Source organism: Trachurus trachurus, assembly GCF_905171665.1.
Source record: "Trachurus trachurus genome assembly, chromosome: 14".
Taxonomy (NCBI): Eukaryota; Metazoa; Chordata; class Actinopteri; order Carangiformes; family Carangidae; genus Trachurus; species Trachurus trachurus.
In genome coordinates, this window is record NC_139903.1 from 7,895,501 (window position 1) to 7,922,513 (window position 27,013).

Sequence of the window (27,013 nt, forward strand, 5' to 3'; positions counted from 1 at the left end):
CCAAAGGCACTAAAACCTAATTTTATTTAGGAAAAAAATATTTTTAATAAAATATTCCTTTTTTATTATGTTTTTATATTGATTGTCTTTTTTATGTCTATGTATGTATATATGTATTTGTATATATAAGTATAGATATATGATTTTTTAATTTACTTTCTATGGCTATGTATATTTATTTTTTGATATGATTTACCCTTGGCTAAACAGTTTTGTTATGTATACATAACAAAACTGTTTAGCCAAGGGTAAATCATATCAAAAAATAAATATACATTTATATTTATTTGTTTTTTTAACAAACTTTATTATATAAATATAATAAAGTTTGTTAAAAAAAATAAAAAAAATAAAGTAACAACATGTATCCGAGTCATGTGATATTGATATTGTTATAATTAATAAACCAAACCAACTCAGGTTATTTTCAAACACCACCAACTGAACTTCTAAAAGAAGCATTGAACATCAGACCCAAACAGATCCGTCATTTTTTCCTCTTTTTTTTTGTGTTTCCCCGGAAAAAAGTTTTGTTGTATCGTAGAGATGTCGCAGCTCATGTGTTGTAGCACGTTATTTATACCAGAGATTATAGACGGATGTGAAACAGAGTCAGAGGGAGCGATATAATCGATCAGGAGGTTGTTTGTGATCAATCACATCAAGAGCTGAGAGTTTTAATCCAAAGATCTGAAGTTGTTCTGGATTCTGAAAGAACTTTGTCATTTTTGTAAAGATTAAACAATTAGGATTCAACAACCACTTCCCCCCAGGTTGATGAACACAGGACAATTATGTTCATATTTAAAATACGAAATTTATTCAAAGAGACTGACAAACACTTAATCAATCAATCAATCAAACAAATCTCAGCTGCTTTTTCAACACTTTTCAATACTCCGCCTCCTTTCCCAACACATTCTGTCTGTTTTTTAGTGCTAACAGCTTAAATGTATGAGCGACAGCAGATAAATCTCATCAGGTCAATGTTAAATACACAAAGTCTATAAACTATTATTTCTCCCTTAATTCATTCATTCACTAACCGACACTGTTGTAGTTTTGAATTAACTTTATGTGCAGTAACAAACTCAACACGAGACAAAGTATAAACTGAACTCGTGTTAAAAGGACGTAACATGAAAATATAATAAACAAAACAAAACAATACTCTGATACTGTGTCTCATTAATCTTCCTCTTCCTCGTCTTCCTCCTCTTCCTCATCCTCGCCGTCGCTGTCCTCCAACAGCCTGGACTGGAGAGCCAGCCGCTGGGCCACAGCCGTTACCATGGCAGCACCCTTCCCGCTGCCGTCTTCCGAGACCAGGAAGGTGATGGTGCACTTGGGGGCGAGGAGGCGCACCGTCTCCTGGAGCTCCTCGCTGAAACTACAGGAGGGAAGAGGAGGAGAAAATGTTTCAACATCAAACTGCATCACATTTACTCTTAAAGGAATAGTTCACCAAAAAAAGTACAGTAATTCAGTGATGAACACTCCGGAGAAGTTTTTTATTCCTCAAAGTGCATCTGGAGACTAACGAAACAAAATCCTTATATGAGTCAATAACATCAGACACAAAAAGTCCATAAAACTACACAAAAATATATATATTTCAAGGTTTTTGTGCAGTATTATGGACGTTTTTGTGTCGGACACTATTGACTCTCATATAAAGTTTTCTTTTTTGGACTACGGACCGGCCTCCCGGGTCTCCAGATGCACTTTGAGGAATAAAAGAACTACTCCAGAGTTTTCATCAGCATGAGAGTGAGTCAATAATTAATTTAATGGTGAGTCAATAATGAATTTCATTTTTTTGGTGAACTATTCCTTTAAATATGTTTGTTTGTTGTTTTTGTTTTTTTTCAAGCAAAAAGAGTAATTGATTGTACATCAGGGGTATCAAACGTGCGGCCCCCGGTCCAATCCGGCCCTCAGGATGAATTTACCAAGTGTGAAAATTACATTGAAGACAGAAGAGGAATATTATGGTTGAAATTACACAAGAAATTTAAGGTTATTCATAACATGTTTTGTTAAAGGACAGTTCATTAACTGTAAACATCTTAATAATGAACTAAAACAAAGGGAGAAATTCAAAGTTCTTTGTATTAACAGGTTATAATGCTGTTATTATACTGGAATAACAGTGATTTTACTGGAGATCAAATTGCGCTGTTTGTGGCCCCTGAACTAAAATGAGTTTGACACAACCATAGACTGTAAAAAGAATGGACGTAGCGTCCGTGACGTCACCCATTGGTTTTGGGGAGTCGTTTTTGTGACTCAAATATGGCGGCCTGGACAGCGCCATGTTGGATTGGCCCGCCGAGAACCGCCGAGAACCCGCCCACTGGCCTCGAAGCAGCTGTCCACGGAGCTGCTCGGGCCTGTCACTCAACGTTTCCGCGCCCTAATTGGCCAGAGTTTTAACCTAATAACAGTAAAACGGTAGAGTTTAAAAAAAATTCACCCCCCTCAGAGTGTGTGCGGGGGTAGAAACTATCGATTGAGAAAAAAAAACGTTCTGACACCAGGCTTTTAACATGTTTACTGAGGATGTAAAATCGGCGATTTTAACATGGGGGTCTATGGGGAATGCTCCCTTCTGACACCAGCCCCCAGAGGAAGCCGGGGGGATTGCAGTTTTTTGAACGCGGAAGTGAGCTTCACTTCTCAGATCCACAACTGCCCCCTTGGACACAACCAGGGGGACTCGGACCCCTAGTGGTACTTGGTGTAATTGCAAGGGCTAGTTAAAACGATGAAATGTTTTGGGTTTTTTTTGAGTAGCCTAACTCTTACAGTCATTCATCATTTTACTAAAATAGTGATCGGAGCCGTTATTATTGCCTAAACTGCAGAAGCTCAGTTTAGCTAATTGGCATTTTCCGCCCAATTCTTTATGCTTTTGTGGGAAACTGGTCATATTTTAGTAAGAAGCCACATTTTGATGGTTTTGATTCCTCAAATATGAACCCCCCTCCTCCCCCTCCCCTAGTGTTTCACTGGGCATTCTCCATTCATTTTCTTAATTCGGCTTTTATTGTGAAATATTGCACAGGAAGATGGTGTGAAATGTTCAGTGTATTTTTGAAATCGCATATTTGCCTTCAGAACCGTTAATAAATATGCAATGCAACAAACAGCTATTTCTATTTCTGTCAAATTGGTTTGGGACTTTTTTTTTGCAGCTGGATGATTGACTGCAGTTGACTGGATCTTTCAAAATAAGAGCCTCGTCGTTGCCAAACAGCATTCCTTTAGATTGATTAATATAAAAAAAGTGTGTTAATGTGAGAGGAGACAATACTGGAGGAAACAGAAGTTGCAGGACTTTTATTTGCTCAACATGCTGTTCTCCTCACAAAGACAGGAAGTGTCAACACCCAAAACTGTCTCCGGCCTGCAACACACACACTCACACACGCGAGTATGATTTGATATCTTCCCCAATATTCACCTATAAAGACCAAGAACTCCTCCTTATTCATTTAGACTTTGAGCTCAAAGACGATTTGACTTTAGAAAATGATTCAACGTGGATATAAACTGTTATTTGTGCTCCGACCGTCCAAACTACCCATCGACCAATCACATCACACCTTTGCCACTGCTCCAAAGATATTCAATAAATGGAAAGATACTCCATGAGAGGCTGCTCCAAAGATATACAGTAAATGGTTTCACTTCCTGTCTCTCTAAATGGGCGTGGCCAACCGTCACCCCACCTCGTCTGTGAACGTGTGTGTGGATTTATACAATTTGTAGGTAGATGAAAGTGAGATATTTATATTTTCTTATGATAACATTAAATATTTACACTACTAACAGTCATATTTAGCATGACAAAAATAATTTAAATCATTTTCACGGGAGTTCGCGGCCGTTTGTTTGACGTTGCCTAGGAGATCTGTGCCAAATCTGGCGAGAGTGTGTCGTATAGAGACAGAGACAGGTCTGGAACAAAGTGGATTTTCTCCTGATGTGTCCGTCTGAAAATTGCCATTTTGGTGTCAAACTGTTCAGAAGAGATGCGGCTTGTGAAAAATGAGTCCAAAATTTACTTCAGTGACTGTGGGGAGAAAGACTCGACCATAATCGGTGTTCACGTTCAATTTTCCCATACACTCCAGGCTGCCTCTGGTCTCCCTAAAGGGGCGTGGCTGTGCAGAAGCCCACGTGACATCATCAGGGCCGTTGTATAGGGGAGAAAGGTGGTGATGATTCTAGGGGCCCAGCGCCCATAAAAAACCCCAGTAGTCTAATCTTTGTATGACTGATTTATTCTGCGTAAGACCCTGACTGATACTCATAGTACACTGTAAAAATTCTACATCTTTCCAAGAATATTTGTCTTATTTCTTGTCCAAATGTCTCATTTCTAGTCAAAACTAATCTCTTTCCACTTAAAATAAGACTGATCACCTAAAAATTTACTTGTTTTTAGATCATTTTCACTTAAATTCACAATAAATAGAAAAATCTGCCAGTGAAAGTAAGTTTTTTGTGCTTGTAATAAGGAAGAAAAACTTGCTCCACTATCAGATTTTTTCTACTTATTCCAAGTGAAAATCTGCTTGAAAGAAGTAAAAAGTGTCTAAAAACAAGCTGCTTTAAATATGATGTGTCTTATTTTGAGTATAATTTGATTTGTTTTGACTAGAAATTACATTTTGACTAGAAATAAGACAAATATTCTTGCTAAGATACTTGAGTTTTTGAACAAACAAAAACAAAGAAGGCTAAATAAAAACCGATAATACATACGTAGTCTAAGAAAAAAAAAGGAAAAGCCAGGGGGAGGGGCCCACTTTAGTATTCTTTAAAGGGGCCCAGAATTCCTAGCAACGGCCCTGGACATCATACAGGAAGCTGACTCGTCATGGAAGGTCTTGGTTTATAAACCGTCTTTGACTGCTCTTACTTTGGGTGTTTCCTGTACACGGTCCCGTCCACCCCCACGGTCGTCTTCAGGTGGGTCAGCCCGCGGTTGACTCGGATCCTGTTGGCGATGGTTGCCAGGGCGGCGGCACAGAGACGGGCGGAGCGCGAGGACACGGTGTCGCAGACCAGACGCACCACGTGGACGTCGACCAGGTCCCACTTCAGACCCAGCTGGGTCAGGATGTTCTTGCCGTTCTGCACACCCGTGTCCTCCCTGAAGAAGCACAGACACATCAACACCACAAAACACAATAAAATAATGTTTCTAAACTCATTAAATGGCAAAAAAACAACGGTTAATAGGATGAATTGTGCAGGTTCTTCACTTGTTTGTTCATAAAACGGCTCCAGATGTTCAAGCAGATGTGTCTTTACCGTCTGTGTCCTATCATGAATCATACTGGCGAAAGTGAACTCAGTGGTTTGTTCGGTCTCGCCTCCATGAAAATGTGTTGATTGAATGTTGTTGTTTAAAGCAGAAGTAAGCAGAATATTTGTGTTAATATAAGTCTTAAATAGTTGTATCTTCCGACAGCAATCACTTACATAGATGTAAGATGTTTGGTCCGAAACACGGGTCAGTCAGTCACTCTGCTGTGCTGTAAGCCGAGGAGAAAACTTCTTGTATACTTCCTTGTATCCTACAACCTTTATCCAATGAGGAGAGAGAACGGCATGAAGGGCTGTGTGTGCAGCCAAGGGATGCGCGTGAATGTGGTGACGTAGGGACAAGGACCAATAGATTCATGACGAGGGCGGGGACTGCCAACTCCATCGGCTGACAAGAAGTTAGCCAAAACGACCGGATCGCTTACTTCTGCTTTAAAGGAGACATATTATGCTGTTGCATATTTTATATATCATCCTTACAATGTTATAATGTCATGTGTCCATGCTGAACCTCTGCAAAGTTGCACAACATGAACTGTAGCGGTCCTGCCGCCCGTGATCCACCACTGAGATTTCACCTGGTTTCCAGTCTCTCTTAACGCTTGGTAACGAGATCTACGCAACATTTGTGCAAAACCTGACGTCAGGTTTTACCATCCAATCAGGACGAATCCCCAAACTGCAAAGGATTTGCACAAAACACACCCACGACACCCGCCCCCAACTAGCATCTATACAGAAAACGAAGCCAAAACGAAGCGTTTCAGGAAGTGGCTGCAGAGCGGATGAAATCAGGATTTTTCTTGACATCCGTACGAAACAACTAAGTAGTTTTTGGAGCTGAACTACTCTGTAGATGTTCAATGGTCAGGAAAAGAAGTGAAATATGCAGACTATGTCTCCTTTAATTCAGTGGTTTTCAAAGTGGGGGCTGCGGCCCACTGGGAGGCCACCAGGGGGCGCTAAGGGGGACCTCAGCAAAATTGTGGGAAAATTAGAAAAAAATGCAAGTAACAAAATAAAATCTGACTATAATTAATTAATATAAAATATAATGTAATGTATCAAAATCTACTTTTCCATGCTTATATTTCTAATCATCTTCCAGTTAAAACATCATTCATAAACTGTGGTTTGCACCTGACATCAAGCTGCTCTGCTCCTCAAACTAACAGGTAGAAAACAGAAATAGACAGAAAGGACAACAGACCAACAGCCCTGCCGTCCAAGACTCTGCTGCAAATTATAATTTATATACTGTAATGCAATATGATAATGATTGTTGCATTAATAAAAGTAATAAAATACGTTCAAAAGTGAATGTTTCTTTACATGGTTGGTGGTATTGGTGGTGGGTTTGCAAAGGGGAACCCCCTGGTTTAATGGACAGCACAGGATGTAATATAATATAATATAATATAATATAATCAGACGCTCTGGTTTTAAACTCCTTTTAAACGAGACACTGAGCTGAGGGACAATCGTCTTCACCCGAGGGTCAACGAGAGCTAACGAGTCCTGACATCGTCTGTGGAGCCGCATGTGACTCACAGATTGGAAGTGGCAGGAGGAAACATTTAGACGTTAGTGAGAGGATGAAGCTGCTCTCTCTCTGGCTGCTCGTGTGTTTTCTGCTGTGATGATGATGATGCACAGTGATAAACCACATCAGGGTGTTTTAAGGTAGTAGTCTGTGAGATAATGAGCTCATCTACAACAATTACAAGGTCATTAGCACCGACTGACTTTGAACGACACACCGTCTGCTCTCCTTTTCTATTGAAATGTAGGCTACATTGCTTTACTGGGTTTTGTCAATTTTAGTGGATCTTTCTTTTATTATATCTATACAGGTCAGGAACCACTGCGATACGCTGGGTTGTGTGTGGTCGCAGACTGTGCCCACAGTCCTGTATCCGTTTTAATGTTACTTCAGTGCATGCAGAGTTTGTTAAAGGAATAGTTCACCAAAAGATGAAATTCACCCTCATGCTGATGAATACTCCGGAGCAGATTTGTATTCCTCAAAGTGCATCTGGAGAAGCAAAAACGTCTATAAAACTACACAAAAACCGCATTTAATATTCCTCCACACTGCTCGTCCACTGCAATCCAAGTGTCCTGAAGGGAGATAGTCCAGAGTTTACTCGAAACGACGTCATTTAGGACATTTTTACAGCCTATACAGTCCTGTATTGATGCACGTGGGCGTGACCGGACTTGCCTAAATGACGTTGTTTCGGGTAAACTCGGGACTATATCCCTTCAGGACACTTGGATTGCAGCGGACGAGCAGTGTGGAGGAATATTAAATGGTTTTTGTGTAGTTTTATGGACGTTTTTGTGTCGGTCGCTATTGACTCTCATATAAAGTTTTCATTGGACTACGAACCGGCCTCCCGGGTCTCCAGATGCACTTTGAGGAATAAAAAACCAGAGTATTCATCAGCATGAGGGTGACTGAATTTCATTTTTTGGTGAACTATTCCTTTAAAGACATTTTGAATCCAAATATTAACACTCACTCCTCGATCTCAGAGATGAACCTGGTCTCGAACCGACCCGGGGACTGCAGGGCCTCCGACTTCTGTCCGTTAAACAGCAGCTTGTCCTCCGTCAGCTTCACCAGCACCAGACGAACCACCTCGCCCAGGTACATGCCGCTGATCATCTTCTCGAAGCTGCAGGAGGAATAACGTGGAAAAACATTGGTGTATTGGTAAATTATATCAAAGAAATGAGGGGGGAAGATTATAAAGCCTATACTGTTGTTTTGCAATGAACTATAATATCTTCAAACACTTGGTTATTTATATCACAACTGAGTGTCCACATTCAGTAACTCTGCAAATAGTTTCTCCAATAAAAACAAAAACACATTATATTATAGGAGCAGTTTTGCCTTGAATATGTGCAACAACAAAAAAAAAGAAGAACTGGAGATTTTAGCATCAACAAAAGTGCCCCCTCATATTCAGTCACAAAAGACACAGATTTAACATAGATTATTGTATTAGTATATGTTATATATGATAGAGAATTAAATAAACCTCAAACTGTTCCTTTAAGAGGAGATTAAACACATAAAACATTGAAGTGAGAGGCCTTGGGAGTGAATCAGGGGATTTGTCCATGAGACCTTGAGCAAAAAATAGTCTTTTTAAACAAAAGAAATAAAATCTGAAACACTTTGTAGTTCAGCTGTTTATTTACTGAAATCAAGAGGCTGAGTGAATGTTTTCTGAGCTGTTCATCAGGCGATCAAGGACCTCAACGATTGTGTGTGTGGATGAGCCAGGATTTTAAATCTGGCAGTACAAACCACACAACAAAGCAGTTTCCTCAGAGTACAAATAATAAACATGATCCGTGAAATGACATGTTACCGTCCTTGCAGTGCTTTGCTTGTTCCACTAAAGCTGTCAAATAAATGTAGTGGAGTCGTAAATGTTCTCAAAATTGTTATGAATTCGTCAATATGTTCGGTTTTTCTTTGTTTTTCATGGGACTGTTAAGCCTGAACTTAAATTGATGGAGCTTTTCACAGCTTATTAACAGTAGTTGTTGTGACTCTGGTTATAAAGAGATATTTTATTGTATAGCTGAACTTTCTATGCATACATAAAGCACACCTATTGTATATGAGACATCTTTTCAGTAAACTTCAAGTATTATTTAAGTAAGAGCCAGCCGAGTGTCCTCTTTTTTGGAAATCAAAATATGGTCACCCTATATAACATTAGTCAGAAACTAGCTACCATTAAAAGATTAAGTGTTACACTGGTTACCATTAGTTGGCTAAACTGTACATTTATGGTTATGCTATATTATATTAGTGAAATAAATGACATATTATGGCTGAAGTGGGACATTAGTTAACAGTTATTATATATATATAACAATTATATATATAACAATTATGAGGCTAAAGTTAGAAACTAGATCACATTAGATAATCTAAACTACAACTAAAGGCCTAAATCAGTGTTGTCAAACGTGTGGCCCGTGGACCAAAACCAGCCCGGCCGAGGGTCCAATCCGGTCCTCAGTGTGGAAATTTGAAATTGCACGTATTTTTATCAAGAAATTCAGGTTCTTCATAATATGTTTTGTGTATAGATAGTCTATTAAAGGGACAACGAGGAGTTTTGGAAAAGCAAAGCGTTTTCACACTACATTTATGAGCCTCCGCGCGCACCGTGAAATCCTTTGACCGGCGCAAGACAGACTCATGTTTTCATTCATCATCAATAATTAAAGTCAGAGGTTCGAAGACGATGACGATCACATACCGTCGTAGTTCCGACCTTAAACGGCGATTCGGCTGCGTTATTCTCATGACTCGCCACGAAACCGAAAGTAAAGAAACGCTGGTCGGCTCGACCAGCATCTCCGCCACCACTAATAATAACAAAATAACGATAGAGACAGAACGATATATTTATCGAAAATGGGCCCATTAACAAGTGTGGGTAGCGTAGTTTCATCCACATTAACGTGATACTTTTTTTTATAACCAAATAGAAACTCCTCGTTGGCCCTTTAACTGTGAATATCTTTATAATGTACTAAAAGATTTCTCCATGTAACTCTCCATATTTGTTCTATTACTACATATATAGTATATAGTTTTATGCTCTGTAAGGTGACCTTGGGTGTCAAGAAAGGCGCCTCTAAATTAAATGTATTATTATTATTAAATGTATTATAGTATATATACATATATATATAAAAACACTGTATCGATGGTCAAACATACGTGTGGACGCCAGGGTTGATGGAGTCCTTGTCTACAACTACATCAAACTCTGTCTGGATGTCGCTCAGGACGCCGTCGTCTCCAAAGCCGCCCCACTCCGTGTTGATGCACATCCGTCCGTCCTCGCCCTCCACTCGCTTCACGTTCTTCATCTCCTCCATGTAGCAGGCGTTCGTCCCCGTTCCTGTGGAGGACGAATGAGAGCGTTCGGTTTGATTCGTACATGGACGTTTCTGGATCTTGTTGTGGTTGTTTTTGATGTTATATAGTTGTATTGTATTTCTGTCTCTTTGTTGTAATTTTTTCGGTCTTTCTTGTTGTTTTCTGTCTCTTTGTTATTGTTTTGTGACACTTCGGTGTAATTTTTTCGGTCTTTGTTGTATTTTTGTGTCCCTTTATTGATCTTTTTTTCTGTCTTTCTTGTTGTTTTCTGTCTCTTTGTTGTCAACATGAATTATTAACATCACTTCATACAGAAGTTCTAGTCTTTGATCTTGGATATTCAGTGATCTAATGAGTCAACTATCTCTCTCTCTCTGGTGGGGGGCAGATTTTATGGAGGTAACCTGTACTTTTACCCCACATCCCATATTCCCCCTATATTACAACGTCCTGAAGCTCTTTACTCATTCAACATTTCTCTCATTACCGATGATCATGCCGATCTCACAGCTCTGGTCTCTGTATCCACAGCTCATCATCGTCCCCACTGTGTCGTTCACCATGGCAACTGAGCCTATATCATAATCCTGCAGAGAGAGAGAGAGAGAGAGAGAGGAAGAGAGAGAGAGAGAGAGAGACAGAGGGAGAAAGACAGGTGTGTTTATGTCTTTCCTATTTATAATCTGACTGCCAGATAAGCCGCACACCTACACACCTATCTATCTATCTATCTATCTATCTATCTATCTATCTATCTATCTATCTATCTATCTATCTATCTATCTATCTATCTATCTATCTATCTATCTATCTATCTATCTATCTATCTATATATCTATCTATCTATCTATCTATCTTAAACATGAAACCTCACATATGGTTTTGTCTTGAATCACGTCATGATCTATAATCTATAATTTATAACATGGAAGCTCTTGAGTTAAAGACAAGTTCCAAAAATTTATTGAGAGTTTCACAATTTCTCTTTGGTTCAGAAAAAAAACATGACTAGGCTGTTTATTAATAACTAATCATTATTCATTATAGGTCATTATTATTTTCATAATCAACTTATGAACCTATTTATGAATCGATTAAACGTTTTGCCTATAAAATATCAGATGATGAGAAATAAAAGGCATCAAAGTCTCACATCTCAGAGGATGATAAACCAGATGGTTCAAAGATAACCGTATAACTGATCAATATATAATATATATCCTTGTTATCGAGCACTGACCCCTCTCCGGTGAATGGCCTCCTTCAGCAGCTGCACCACATCTCTGCCCTCCACACCGGAGCAGTTGAAGCCTTTGGTCCAGCGGATCAGGATGCTCTGTGAGGACAGGTTGTTAAAAACACACACAAACACACACAGAGACACACAAACAGCCTCTACAGTGTGTGTGTGTGTGAGACCTTGTCGATCTCCTTCTGTTCGCAGGGGAAGGAGAAGGTGAAGCCCAGAGGGAGAGTTTGTCCCTTTAGTTCCTGAGATTCGAGGAACTCGCTGAGGCAGGCGGCGATGTGGTCGAACAGCTGGACACACACACACACACACAGATATTTTCAACTTTGACATCTGGAACATCTCAGAATATAAAGCTGCATCAAGGTTTGCTGTACGGTGGCCCTGAGAGCTCAAGACACTGCAACTTAAGAAAACACATGCAGGGGGAGAGTACACAGAAAAGAGACGGACCTGGTTAAAGACTAATACTAAGATATTAGTAGTAGGTATTAATATTAATATCTTAATCATGTGGTATTGACATTATAATAAAACAAACTTATTTTCATTCACCACTAACAGATATCTGTCCTGACAAACTTCTAGAGCCACGGAGCTTTTATTTGGACTGAAGTGCATTGATCCAAATCACTTCCTGTTGTGTTTGTGAGTTTCTGCAGCTCATGTGTCGTCACACTGAGGAAGTTGTTTTGTCTGAATTTGTAGCTTGTTTGTGTCTTTCAATGTGTTTTTATTAAATGGCAGTGAGTAAGTGACAGTTTGGCACCACAAATAATAATATACAGTATATGGGTGCAAAGTTCATCTAAACTGTTTGTTTGTTTTATATATAGTATATCCTATATTTTTTTCTCTGCCAGATATTTCTCTTAACAAGACCAAAGTTATTTGCATTTACTGTCGATGTGGGTAATACACAGTGTTTAGGAGCTTTGTTTTGAACTTTGGCTCCCAGTGCGATGCTTTTGGGTAGTAGATAGTTGGACCTCGATCCGTTTAAACTGCCTGGTGTAAGTGGTGCACCACAAGTCACGTTGTCAGATGTGGCGTCTTTTGCATTACTTTCAATGCGGACGAACATCACGTGCGCTTACAACCCAAAGTGATTCTGTAGCGGAAAGTGGCTGAAAATCACAGGACATGTCTGTTCTGATGATACAAGTTCGCAGTGTAAAATTCAAGCATGTGGGAGCCTCCTTTCATATTTATTAGAGTTGGGGAGCGGTATCTAACAGTAATATTCTCAGCTATCAGTGTATGTGCTTGTTTCAGGTTGTTGCAATAATAATAAACACACATTTACATAAAGCAAAGACATTTATCCACTACCATGTTGATAAGAGTATGAGACACTTGAGTAATATCCCTCTTAAGGTGCATTTTGAATTTAATGATGGAAAATTATGCGATTATTCGCGATTAAATATTTTAATCAATTGACAACCCTAATATACTATACATACATCTACACACATTTATATATTTATATTGCTGGTGTGTGTCACCTGATCTCCCGTCCCCAGCATCATCTCCTGGGGGATGGCACAGATCTGACTGTCCATCTTCAGCACCTTCTGCTCCTCCTCCACCACTCGCACATGAAGCACTCGAAAGTTTGTTCCTCCCAGGTCCAACGCCAGGAAGTCGCCTTTTTCTGAAACACATCAAACACATGATATTAATCCACAAACCATAAATAACAAAGACGTTGTTGTTGTTTGGTGGAAGAAACAGAAGATGCTCAAAGTCATTTTCAGCTTTGTTTACACAGGAAGTGTTTCATTATCACAGATCTATGATGTATTTTTGAGTTTTGCCGTTTTATCTTTGATGTTGAAAAAACAGGATCACAGAGTTTTTTTGGTTCTTTTTTTTTACAGCCCTGAGTTTTGTCTGCAGGCGTAATGAACATAAAAGTCTGAACTCTGAACTGTGCGTTCTGTAACGAGAAACACCTGGTTGAAACAGATGCACTCAGGCATGGTGCATGCTGGGAAATCTGCTGAGGCTGTTGTGTAATTTTGATGTGATGAAATGAAGTTGCACAACAGGAGGAAAGAAGTCGAAACGCCAAAGTTTGATATAAATGACAATCACAACGTCCTGATTATATTATATTATTGATTTTAAAGGGATAGTTCAACATTTTGGCAAATTGGCCCATTGCCATAATCCCTATAGTCATAGCAGTAGGTTTGTTACCTTTATTTGTCGGTGTAAGCTATTTTTAGAACGGAGGAGCGGAGCGGCAGGCTGCTCAGAGCTACACTATGGAGGCTAATGGAATTTCTTGGTTTCCCTCATCAAACTCATCAAATACAAAATCCCAAAACTCCAAAACGCTTTCGTGGACAAGTTGTGAGCTGCACATTCACCACGCTATGAGATAATAATAGAACGTTACGAGACAGAGTTGTTTTAGAGGTAAATTCATGCAAAACCGCTGATGCGCGTTGCGTTCAGGGACAGTTTTTCAGCAAGCAGACTCTGCATTTACCTCGAAAACGGCTCCGTTTCGTAACGTTCCATTATTATCTCATAGCGTGGTGATTGTGCAGGTCACAACTTGTCCACGAAAGCGTTTTGGAGTTTTGGGATTTTGTATTTGATGAGTTTGATGAGGGAAACCAAGAAATTCCATTAGCCTCCATAGTGTAGCTCTGAACAGCCTGCCGCTCCGCTCCTCCGTTCTAAAAATAGCTTACACCGACAAATAAAGGTAACGAACCTACTGCTATGACTATAGCGATTATGGCAATGGGCCAATTTGCCAAAATGTTGAACTATCCCTTTAAGTAACTGATGAAGCTTATTGATCAGCAGCAGCTTCGTCCTCTCACCCGTCCCGTCTGGCGTCGCCCTGACGAAGGTGGGCAGCATCTTGACCGCCGCCCGGTGGTGGGAGTGTTTCCCCAGACCTCGGCCCATGGCTCGCTTCAGCCGGGCGGAGATGTCCTGCAGCTTCTCCAGGGACAGATGGAAACTCTGCAGGTACTGCTCCACCTGCACGCACACACACACATAGAGATAAATATAACTCTGAGTGTATCTGTGCAGTCAGACTGATCAGCATCTAAAACCAGGTGATAATCAAACATTGCATGATGCAAAAAAACAAATAAACTGAAGTTGACTTTCAGTTTGGAGATGCATTTATTTCTACATCTTTGTATTGCCTCCTGTATTTCTTTTTATGTCTTGTATTTATCCTTAATATCTTAATTATATTCCTTATTGTTCCTTTATTTTCATGCTTGTTTTTATAGGTTTCCATTGCTACTTCTTATAGATGTTTTTACCTTTTGTCTTATCCAACAACTTTGTAAAAATTATTTTGTCTCAGTCTGTATTTTATGTTGTTTTAGTGCTTATTCCTTCCTTTGGGTTCTTGTGTCGTTCTTGTAAACTATTGTTTTTGAAGGCGTATAAATACAGGAATTAGTAATGATTACTTTTTTCCCCACTGATGAACAGAAAATATTAATGTTGTCTTAGTTTTGTAGTTTATAAAGTAAAGTAGAAAATCCCAGAGGTCACATGTTTGTCCACAAGATGGCAGCATTTCCTCACAGTCCAGACGCACATGCACACGCAAAGGTCAAGCTGAGTGAAATGTTTTTGCCTGTGTGTGTGTGAGTTAATGACTTCTACTAACTTAATTGAACAACATTTGAAAATCACACCAGTTTGTTCATTTTCTTTCATTTAATTAACAGTTTCTAAATCAGCTCAGCTCAGCGTTAACACTAAACATCTACACAGCCTAACTCTGGTTTGAACTAATTAAAAGTCTAAAACTCAGTCATTAACTCTTTATTTTGTTAGTTAAGTGTAGCTGCCCGTTAACTAGCTGTTTGCAGCTGCAGTGAACGCACCGAGCTCCTGTGTGCATTCAAATTCCTAATAAAGGCGTGTGTTGCTGAATTAAATGTGTGAGAGGAGGACGGTGACGGTGGTGCAGGAAGAAGCCGCCTGGTGCAGCAGGTTGAGTGTAACGATCCTCTGGAGATGCCAGCAACTATTCACATTCAACTTCCCGTTTCCTGTCAGAGCTGGAAAAAACACTGAACACTGATCTTTATCGAGGCCGAGGCTGATGAGTGCAGTACAGTGGATAGATACAGTGGGCGTGGTGCGTTCGAGTGCACTCGGGTCAACCTTAACTTATAAGTTCAGACATGTGATTGTGATTGTTGTTGCTATGGAAAAGGTTTCCTCTTTTTGTTGAGGCTCATGTTCCTGATGAGCGTTGTAGAGCTGTGGTGTTGTTAGCGCCATGTGTTTCTGGTTGTTGTGTTGTGTTGTGTTGTGTTGTGTTGTGTTGTGTTGTGTTGTGTTGACCCCCCCCCCCCCCCCCCCCGACACACACACACACACTCCACCCTGCCTTTCCTCCAGTTTCCTCTGGCTCATCAGGGCCTGGATGGAGGAGGAGGAGGAGGAGCACTTTTTGACTGCAATGAAACTGGTTTTGAACAAAGTTTTTTTGCATTGTAAAGGAACTGACACACCCTGCACAGGTAGGTGTCGGTAAAGGTGTAGGTGTGTGTGTGTGTGTGTGTGTGTGTGTGTGTGTGTGTGTGTGTGTGTGTGTGTGTGTGTGTGTGTGTGTGTGTGTGTGTGTGTGTGTGTGTCTGAACCAGTCACATTACCAGGACAACAAACCTGACTTTACAACTGTGTCCGGATGACACGTCCTATTTAGAGACTATAAATTAAACTAGTATTGAATCTAAAGCTCATAAAGTAGTTTGTTTTTTGTTTTTTTTGGCAGAGGTGGGGAGTCATAAACTTTAGGACATACTGTTAAAGGAATAGTTCACCCAAAATTCAAATTGTAGTTTCAGAGTCAGTGCGATTACTGACGCCGACGCAAATCGGGTGAGATTTGGACGGACCAGGAAGAAGAGCTTCCGCTACAAATAAGCTTGAAATATAGACTTATTTAATTTTTTTTCGGAACAATTTCGCATTTCGGGGCTTCAATACAAGACGGACATTACATACATACGCAGCATGGAGGTATTTGGATGTTTTTTGGTGTGTCTTTTTGTTACGAAGACAGTTGGTATCCATTTGCAATCGTTATATGGACATGCACTGCTACGCCGAGACCCCCTGTAACTCAGAGAAGCCACGGAGGACTCTGAAACTTCTCCCAGCCCTTAGTCGACATGAGGGTGAGTAGATAATGAGCGCAATTTGAATTTTGGGTGAACTATCCCTTTAAATATGTGTAATAATTCTGTACTTCTACTTTGCTCTGCACCAAAGATTACAATTCAGATTCATTAAATGTCACGATCACATAATAAATAAATAATAAATAATAATAAATTGTGTTTACAAGGATTAAAGCCGAGGCTCTGAGTTTCACCCAAAGAGCAGGAATACTTCAATAAGAAAAAAAAATCCAAGTTAGATCTGAAAATATGAAATAATGTAACCTGATGATTTTACATCAGAGGACAACATTTCAACATGTTGAGACAGTGTCCCTGAATGCACCGCAGCACAATGAGCCTGTGTTGAGACAGCGATTGTTTTGTTTGGTTGCTATTTCTCCACCGTGTTCGGTCTGACAGAGACGAGTTTCAACAGCCACCGGCTCCTCCACAGTCAGGTTCATTACATCTGATCGGGACAAGTCGATCAAACGACCAGAAAGAGACGCAGACTGCCTAAAACAACATGGCCGATCAACAAAGCAAAGTGTGCTGGAGGTGGAGGTGGAGCCACACAGCAGCTGGATGCACATCTGGACCAGATGTGTGGTGGAGCCTACAGGTTTGTGTTTATATAAACAGACACAGCTGCAAAACGGCCACAATGAGACAAATCTCCTCATTTTTACTCCATTATAGATAGATAGATAGATAGATATAACTTTATAGATATAACTTTTCATCCCGAAGGAAATTATTCGGCCAGGCCGCTCCAGAGGAAAAGTTAGGGAAAAATAAATAGAATACAAAGAGGAAAATATATGATAAAATATATCCAATGTCTAGACAACGAATATAAACGACAAAGGAGCAACCTAGATATAAGTTAAAATACTGTTAATTGGTTGTATGTATGTCATAATTTTCATTATCGTAACATTTTCAATTTTTCAATTCCTCTTATTTTTGCTCGTATGATCTTGTATAATCTTTTTATATTAAATGTAACAACACCTGAAGTTTTAGTATCAGTTTTACTGTTATTATCATTATATTGGTGCTGTAAAGACACTGTGCAATAATTAAGGCGTAATACCAGGATCAGGATCAGGATCAGGATCAGATCCAGGATCAGGACCAGTGTCTGCATGTTTGCACAACCCAGCATAAAAGTGTTAATACCCACGCCCTCCTCTCTGTCCTCCTCCTTTCCTCCTCTTCTTCTCTTTCTTTCCTGTACTTTTCCACAGACGTGTTTGTTTCCAGACTCATTTTTTTATTCCCCCACTCTTTCCTCACTCCCGTCTTGTTGCTACACGCTTGTTGGAGGAGGAGGAGTCACGACTTCATTCCTGCATCATGACGCTTCACTATTAAAAAGACTATTTTAAACTGACTTGAACCCTTTCTGCAGCAACAATATATACAACTGTGTGAGTGTGTGTGAGCAGCAACAATAGGCAGCAATTCAACACACTTCAACTAAAGTAAATGAAAAAGCTAAAAAGCTAAAAAAATATATATATATATTTTATACATGTTTAATGTTTAAAAGAAATGTTTAAATGTTTAAATTCTTCTGTAACAAATATTAACTGTTTTCTTGTTTTGGTTTTAGTCATTTTCAAAGTTAAAAAAAAGGAAATACCAGTGCTTCCTGTTTCTGATTGAGGATCAGATTTGTTTCTTTGTAACCTGATTATTTTTTGGATTTTATAACGAGAATTATTTTTCTTCTGATTTTAAAGACAGTTTAATCTGATCAAAGAAATAACTGGCAGATTAACAGATAAAATAATCACTCTCATCATTTTATTTGTGAGCTGCAGATGGGATCAATCATTTGAATCATTGATCATCTGATCCATTCCAGTCATAAAGAACTAAAGAGGCTTCAAACCTCTTGTTTTTATTTCTATTTTAGGTTTTCCTCATTACTGCAGACAGGAAGTGCTAATGCCTTGCTCCTGCAACTTTAAATGTGGACGACATGTAAAAAAAGAAAAAAGAAAAGAAAAGAGAAACATGCAGGAGTGAAGGAGGGAAGTTGTTGGGTGTGACTTCTCTGTTTTGTCCTGCTGAGGCAAACGTGACAAACTTCACATTATGAGGATAAAAAAATCCAAAAGTCTTTCATTACAACATCATGAGTAACATCTCATCACGGTTCACGTTGTCCCGTCCTGTGCATGAATCACACTCTGACATAAACTCTGTGATTTCCTAATCCGAGCCTCCTCCAACAGTCACTTCCCACCAGAGACAGTTTGTTCCCACAGAGTTGAACAGGATGGAAATTTTTCTTACACAATCACACTAACTCAGTCACTTCTATGTCACCACATACTTGGATGGATTGATGATTATTATTATATGACCATGACATCATCAATCAGCCTCCACATCTACAGCTCCCAACAGAAACACTTTAAAGGTATAGTATGTAGGAATTCCCCCCATCTAGCGGTGTGGTTGCATATCTGAACGTATTCTTGATGTTGCATTCACGTGAAATCGGGCAGATGTCAGACAGACAACAGACGCTGCATGTAACAGGATAAACAAGCCTCTATGTAAACAAGTGGTCCGCCAGCACGAGGCAAAACAATATACAGGCCTGACAATATGTTGTCATGGCGATGTCATAGTGTTTACCTGACCCACGTTTTACCGTCTTTCTCTCGTTGAGTAAAATGACATCCGGTTGGTTTGCCGACGGCCGTCTGCCTGACTGCACCTGAATACAACATCAGCGCCTCCGTCCTTCCTCACACTACACAGTGGTGACAGTTTTAACAGGCCGAGCCCACAGCTCCGCTGAGTTTCCATGGTTACCTATGGTCACGCTGCCACTGAACGTAAAAAATGGCGATGCAACATGGCCGCCTCGGTTCGGTGCATCGCCCACTTATGTATTTGTAACTACTTGTAACAACTCATTCTAAGGTACGAGAAAGCTTTCATTTGTATGCGGGTGTGATTCGACTTCAGTGAAATACGGATTTATGAAAGACATATTTGATTTTTGCTAATAAAAAGCCAAATAAGTTACATGGGGCTTTAAAGGAGCATTATCGCAAATCCAAATTCTTAATTCGGCCACTAGATGGAGCCAGGCGGAGCTTATCAGATATAAACAAGTGGGCAGCTGTCAGAGAGAGAGAGCAGCCTCGTTTAGTCCCCCCCCGACCCCTTCCTCCTCCCTCCTCCCCCCTTCCCCCTCCTCCTCCCTCACCAGGCTGAATGAACGTGCAATCGCGGGAAAAAGAAAACTCGCTAGTGGAAGCGGCAGCTCTACGTCCCGCACAACCACAACAACGACAACAACAGTTCTGCAACTTCCTCCTCCTTAATAACGCTGAGAGGACAGCTGAAGAAAGACACAGGGACGTGGAGACAAAGTGTTCTACCAGCGATTCAGTGACTGTAAGCAGCCTGACACTGCTCCATTACTATTTACTGTTGCATTTTTCCGGTTCGGAGGTCGGATTTGCGAGTTCCGAGTGCAATTGAACGCAGCAAGCGCCGGGCCGGCTTGGATCATAACAAAGACAAATTCTGCATTTGCCCCACGGACACTATACTGTTGGCGATTTTTTTTGTAAATTTAGTTATGGCTCCCCCCGACCCATCTTTTGCATATTTCAGCTTATTTTATGCTATTACTGCTGTATTTGCGATAATGCTCCTTTAAGTAAATAAATGAAAACATCAAATCTTTTGGCCACCAACACGTTAAGAGATTTCTTCAAGGTGTTTGAGATAAACTCATGTTTTGTGAGGTCACTGACTGTTACTCTGACATACTGAGTGTCTACTCAGTTCATTCTTGAGGCCAGGAGTCTAAGTTTAGTTTTGTGCGTAAACAGCAAATTTTAAGTTTCAACTTCAACACATGACTGTGGTTTCACTTTCACAAGGCCACGATGTGTTTTCGTGAGGTTACATGAACTGGACAACATGAAAACGACCTGGCCCCAGCTAATGGTCATAAAAAAGTATATGAACAATGAAATATGAATAATAAATATTGATATAGTATGTATTCATTAATTCTAAAAAATGTTTACTATTTGCTGTCAAATCAAGCAGTTTCCTGATTTTTGCATAATCTTTTGGTCACTTTCAATAATTAGTTTTTGACGTTGATTATTGGTCTTTTGTTATTCATTAGTTTCTATATGTTTTTTTTTTTGGTAATCTGGCAATGTACTTTAGTTAAGTTTGGTTATTTATGAAGTTAGACTGGTTTAGAACCAGCATGCACCTGGGCAGGCCTGGGGTTGTTTACCAGAGCAGGAGAAGCATCAGGAAACATGATCACTTTGTTCCTTTGTTGTTGGGGTGAGTAAATTATGAAGGAAACACAATGGCATCTTTGTACAGTGAATTATTTTTGCCTGCATAAACCACGTACCCAGTGCCGGCCCAAGCCTCCATGGGGCCCTGAGCAAAATTTGATAATCAGAACAGACATGTCCTGAGATTTTCAGCTTTCTATGATTATATTGTCAGCCTATAGCCTAAGCCAACCCTTTATTCTACAGCATCTGCTCTATCTGATGATACAAGTCAGGGTCCTGAAATGTGTGTTTATCATATGATAAACATTCTAGATTCCCATTCAGAGTTTGCAGACACACACACACACACCTGTTGCTATGTCGTCTGTCTCTCTGTCTCTGAGGAGGGTATTACCATATAAAGTAGAACCACCACTGCATGTGCTGACAGAGATATGATAAGTATTTTCTTTGTTTCATTTGTGGTTGAGACACAGTCACAATCTTGAGAACATTTACTGCACGACTCCCCTCAAAAAAAGGCACATGTTTCCATGGACAACGGTTCTCACACATTTTCAGGCAGCTAAACAACATCCAGTAAGTAAAACTGAAAGTAAAATTGAAATAGTTCACATCAAAGTGATACGTGACTTACACAGTCAACCACCAACCGACTAGCATTCACGACACAGCCGTTCTACTGAAATGCAACATAACAGTCTTCAGATCTCTCTAACCCTGTCTAAACGTTAGTGATTCAGGACAGGATGGCCAACCAATCGTAAGTGTTACCAGATCTCTCGTCGATTTCATATAAGTCATAAAAAAAATTGTTTTAGTTGCAGCTATGCATAAGACATAATGATCAGTATAATACAGTCCAGTACAGAAGCACCTTAAATATGACCCAAATAAGCCATATAAACTAGGGGTGGGAATCTTTGAGTGTCTCACGATTCGATTCAAAATCGATTCTCGATTCAAAACGATTCTCGATTTTTTTTTGTTGCAATTTTTAGTTTGCTTTTTTAACACCAGACCATGAAAATGTTGAATGATGATGATGTCCACAGACTATTATAATATCAGGAGCCATATTTCTATTCATATTTCTTTTTTCAAAAGCCTGGACTGAAGATGTGAATCTTTGGATGTCTCTATCCGACTTCTCAACAGGTAACTCCCACCATAACTTTTTCTATTAACCTGTTTTTAACTAATTTTATTTTTATATGTGTCCTTTTTAACCTTTGTTGCGAGTACTTGTACTTATGTGTGGTATGTAGGAATGTGCGATATTATTGTGTTGGGTATGTATGTCTGTGGTAGGGATGTGTGGATTATTGTGTTGCTGCTCCTGCACTGTTGATGTCCCCCTCAAAATTAAATCCATCAGCCATTAGATTTAAACAGAAAGTACATCAGCAGCAGCACTCTGTTGACATTAAATTGTGGTTTTTGTACAATAATAGGCTATATCTTTGCTCATATAGAAATCATTACTTATACATGCAGGGGCCCTAAGAAGGCGTTTAGTTCGCTTATGCCTTGCATGGGCCGGCTCTGCACCCATGATGCATCAGTGACCTCTTGATTTACTGAATTGAGGACAACTACAACCGTTATAAATTAAAAACTAGTTGTTGTGAGGATTTTGAAAGTTTTGACCATTTTTCCATAGACCTAATAACTATTACTGCTCCCAATACTGAAATCTTACACAGAAATAATGAATGTTGTGGGAATAACAGTGGGTCTCTCAACACAGGAAGTAAGTGTGACCTCTGCAGGTGACTCGTACCTGTCTGAGTGTGTCCGAGGGGATCCCGTCCACGTGCAGGTGGGTCGTCTCTCCACTCAACCTGGGCTTCTTGGAACCCTGACTGATGCTCTCGCCGTTTTCTATAGTGCTCATCTGTGCAGACAAAATTAACATGTCAAATATAAGAAAATTATATTTTCAATTGGCTCCACCAACAATAATTTAACACAACACAGCTGAACAATGGGAATGTCGTTAGGCTGGTTTACAGGTAGGTAGGCTATAGAGGCCTATAAAGTGTCATGTAAAAGTTTCTGTTAACAGTTCATCAGGTGGAAGACAGGGCCTAAAGGTAAACATGAAACACTCTTTTGCAATATTTTAAGCAATATCAGTTCTGTTTTCTACCGTTTTAGGGTAAAAAGGGGAAACAAAGCAGCAGCCTGCAAAAATAATGGGAAATCCAGGAGACTTGAGCTCTCAGATAACTTGACCAAGGTATCAGACAAGATATAGCCTAGTAGCCTACTATTTACACTCGATAGTTTCCAAAGGGGGGGCTAACTATGCAGGGGGGCCAACCTTTGCTGAGGGACATTTTCCTTTTCTGTAAAACATGATAATAAAAATAAAAATTGTATTGTTTAAAATGCAAAGTGAATGTGTCATATGTAACTTTAAGTCTTTTGGAGATCATTTCATCCTCCACTTGCTGAACTGTTTTCTTTTAGCATGTTAATAGCCTATTTTCAAATGAGTGCTTAAATCGTCAAAGCTTAAGCCAGTTGCTGTAGCCTACATTTTGTCAAAGTTTAGGTAAAGTCAGACTTTCTTGCTATCTGGTTTTTACATATCAATATTACACAGGAAAAACATTGTTATAAAATAGCAGTAGGCTATTACAGGTTAGTACAGCATGCTACTTAGCTTGTAGCTTGTGTGCTAAAATGCTAATCTAAAGATCAGAATTTAAAGTTTAAAAGCTGGAAGTAGATTTATTGGAGTTTGTTTTTTTTAACCTAAAACTGGTAAGTAAATGTTCTTGGTGCTAAAATTAACAGGAATGATTAACATGTTTAAGTTAGCAACTTGTCGCCTAGCCTACAGACATGCTAGCCATCAAAACCTATGGGCAAGTAGAAGCTAAGTGCTAAAAATATATATGAGTTCATATTAGTATTAATATTTAGTATCAGTAATTTAATTTATTTATTAGTGTAAATGACAACTGACTGGGGGCAAAGCAAAAATAAGCAGCAACATGCTAATTAAGCTAATTCAAAACATAGGCAGTCTACCACAGCCTGCGGTAAAAACTAACATGACAAATTTCAACACGGGTCAGTTACTTGGCTAAATAAAATCCAAACATGAGAAATAAAATAAATCAAATTTTGATATTAACATTGCATTGAAAAAGAAAAAAATTAGCATGTTTTTTCCAGCTCTAGCAGTGATAGCAAACCAAACCAATCCCAACTAATAGGAAAAGTGAACAATTCTAACTTCTTATTCAAAATTATACCTTTTAATTGATTGATAGACTTTTAAGTGGCAGTCATTCAGATCATCTCAACTATGAAAAAAAAAAGCCCTGAGGAAACACAGAGGTCGTGACACCTCTTTAAAGATCAAGTTACAGGAACCAGTGCGGTTTGATGAGATGAGACCACGAGACTCCGCCCACAGGTGACGTCACAGGATTCCTGAATGCAACACACCTGGATGCACCTACAGGCTTAGTGTAAAGGCCACGCCCCTGGCAGACACACCTGGGCTGAGACAGGAGGACACAGCCCATGCGTTGCTTCACACAGGTTTTAACGCAAAACCCAGACCATCACAACCACAGACTCGAGCCGTCACCTGAGACCCAGGTGTGTCCACCCGGCTTGGGACCCTCTGACCAGTCTGACCCATTTAAAACAAAGAAAACAAACACAGAAACACAACTAACATGTTTGACTGATCTGATCTGAAGTTGACTGACAGCAAACACACCAGACCAGTCGGTCATGTGCCTCCATTACTACAACTAGCTACAGTAATAATGTGAGGTAACACACAGCAGCTAATGTATGTTGTGTGTGTTTGCCTAGGGGTCCTTTAAATAGGAAGCAGAGGGTCCCTGTTTCCTGCAGCTGTAATAAAGTTCAGCAGCTTCTCACTGAAACCTGCACCCAGACTCAACAGTAAAAAGTTTTAATAAATAAATAAATAAAAACTAAGTAAAAGAATAGACTGAGTTTCTATTAGTTTAAAGATCAAACAATAGCAGGAAATAAGAAACTGTCAGAAGAAGTTGTTGTTACTCACCTTTAAAAAGTCCTGCTGCTGCCGCTGCTGCTGCTGAAACTGACAGGAGGCGACTTCCTCACCGACTGAGACTGTGAGAGTGTGTGTGTGTGTGCGTGGAGCCGCTATGCAAGTGTGTGTGTGTTTACACCATGGTTTACACCCACTTCATCATTAAATGTCGCAACATGTGGAGATGCGCTTCGCTTCGCTTCGCCGAGCGGAGGAAGAAGACGCGGACGCGGAAGCGGCAGCGCTTTTTACGATCAGAAACGGAAACTACCGATCACACGAACGCCGGGTTTAACTTCATCTAACGCTGTCATATGGTGTTAGTTTGTCTAAAAGAAAAACAAACACACAAAAAAATGAATAAAACATAGCTAAATAAACTGTTGTCACGCGCTCTGACTCCAACTTTTACTCCCCTCAAAAACCATGATGACACATGACAATAACGTGATTATTACACGACTTCACAATAAACGATAGACTGGAAACCACGTGAAACTGATGACACTTGGCCAACATTAGATAACAATAATTGATAATATAAGAGAAAAGTCAAAGGCGTTATCATGTCATCCTCTGGGGACCTGTCTCAGTTTTTTTTATGATTGGATGTAAGTGTTTTATGAACTGATGGACAAATATGACTGTTCATGTTTATTATGTTTATATAGTAGGCTAGGCTACTGAACGTGGGATAAAAGATTTAACAGGTGGGAAACACTCACATGTAGTTTTATTATGAGCTATTCTGGGCTTTCAGTCATGATCTTCATCAGCAGAGTGTTTGATCATCAGTTTTTAATCAGATTAACATGTTTTCTTTAATTCATTTTTTACTAGAACCGGTGGAGGAGAAGAGGACATCAGACAGAGCACTGTTCACTCTGACACATTGTGATCTGTCTGTTAAAAAATCTAAAATCCACCCAACAATACTATAGGACACAGCTTAAAGTTTGATAATAATTTAGAGGCTAAATTTGTGGCTAAGGTGTGGAGGCTGATGCACACCTAAAAAATCTTGAAAAACAGGTGCGTTGGAGCATAGGATAGGAGTGAACAAAGGAATAAAGGGGCTAAATTTGTGGCTGAATTGTGTCAAAAGCAGAAGTAAAAAGAACAGTAAGTATGCAGGGGTGGCCGGAGCCTTAGGTGTTTAAAAACAAAGTTAAGAAGGATTAAGACCGCATCATCCACCCCTCTTTTACTCCTATATGCAAATTGTAGGGGGTCTAAAATGTCCTCCACAGCCTCCACCAACTCTCTTTTGATGATCTTTTCGAATAGCTTCATAACCAATGAGATCAGGGCGATAGGTCTGATGGACTTTGGTGATTTAACTTTAGCCTGCTGCTCTAAGGAGCTCTTGAATATGTGGTGGAAAATAAAAGACAGTTGATCTGAACAGTGACCTGAGATGTTATCATCAGGAACTGGGCTTTTGTTAGTTTTAGTTTTACTAAATAAAATCCTCACATCTTCAACATCAAAATCAAGATTAAAATCAGGCAGTGTGTTAGAGGCAGTGTCTGTCAAACCTCGTCTGATCTGCTCTGCCTTCAAGATCATCCGTGTCAAACCTAAGGTGAAAATGATTAAAATTATCGGCTAGCTCTTTGTCTGAGTTAAAACCATCTAATCTTACTTTACTATTCTTCAACTTTTGAGTGCCTGTCATGGTTGACATGCCATTCCAGACACTTTTAAGATCCTTACTGTTGCATTTTTGTTCGATTTTGTCCTTATAATTAAAGTTTAGCTTTTTTAATTTCTGCTCTGACCACCCTTTTTGCCTCTCTGTGCTCCTCAGCAGTTTCCTTCTTATTGTTTCCTTTAAAGACTTATTTATCCCATGGCTTATTATTTGGGTAGATTTTAATCTGCCGTGTAGGAATACAGGACTCCTCACAGAAAGTTACATTAACTACACACAGTATAGAGGTTAATTCATGTATGCCCATGCATGCCCAAAGTACCTTT

General features: G+C 39.6%; 1 protein-coding gene across 1 annotated transcript; it reads right to left on the reverse strand.

Annotated features, from left to right (window-relative positions):
• Positions 1–727: 727 nt before the first annotated feature.
• Positions 728–25,106, reverse strand: LOC310996856 (hexokinase-4-like). Its single transcript, XM_083986358.1, has 11 exons — positions 25,043–25,106; positions 22,766–22,879; positions 14,354–14,516; positions 13,019–13,167; positions 11,681–11,800; positions 11,502–11,597; positions 10,749–10,848; positions 10,100–10,283; positions 7,866–8,021; positions 4,931–5,164; positions 728–1,390 (listed from the first exon to the last, which is right to left on the reverse strand). Exons 2-11 carry the CDS (start codon positions 22,877–22,879, stop codon positions 1,189–1,191), a joined length of 1,518 nt encoding a protein of 505 aa, XP_083842484.1. The 5' UTR covers positions 25,043–25,106; the 3' UTR covers positions 728–1,188.
• Between the last annotated feature and the right edge of the window lie 1,907 nt (positions 25,107–27,013).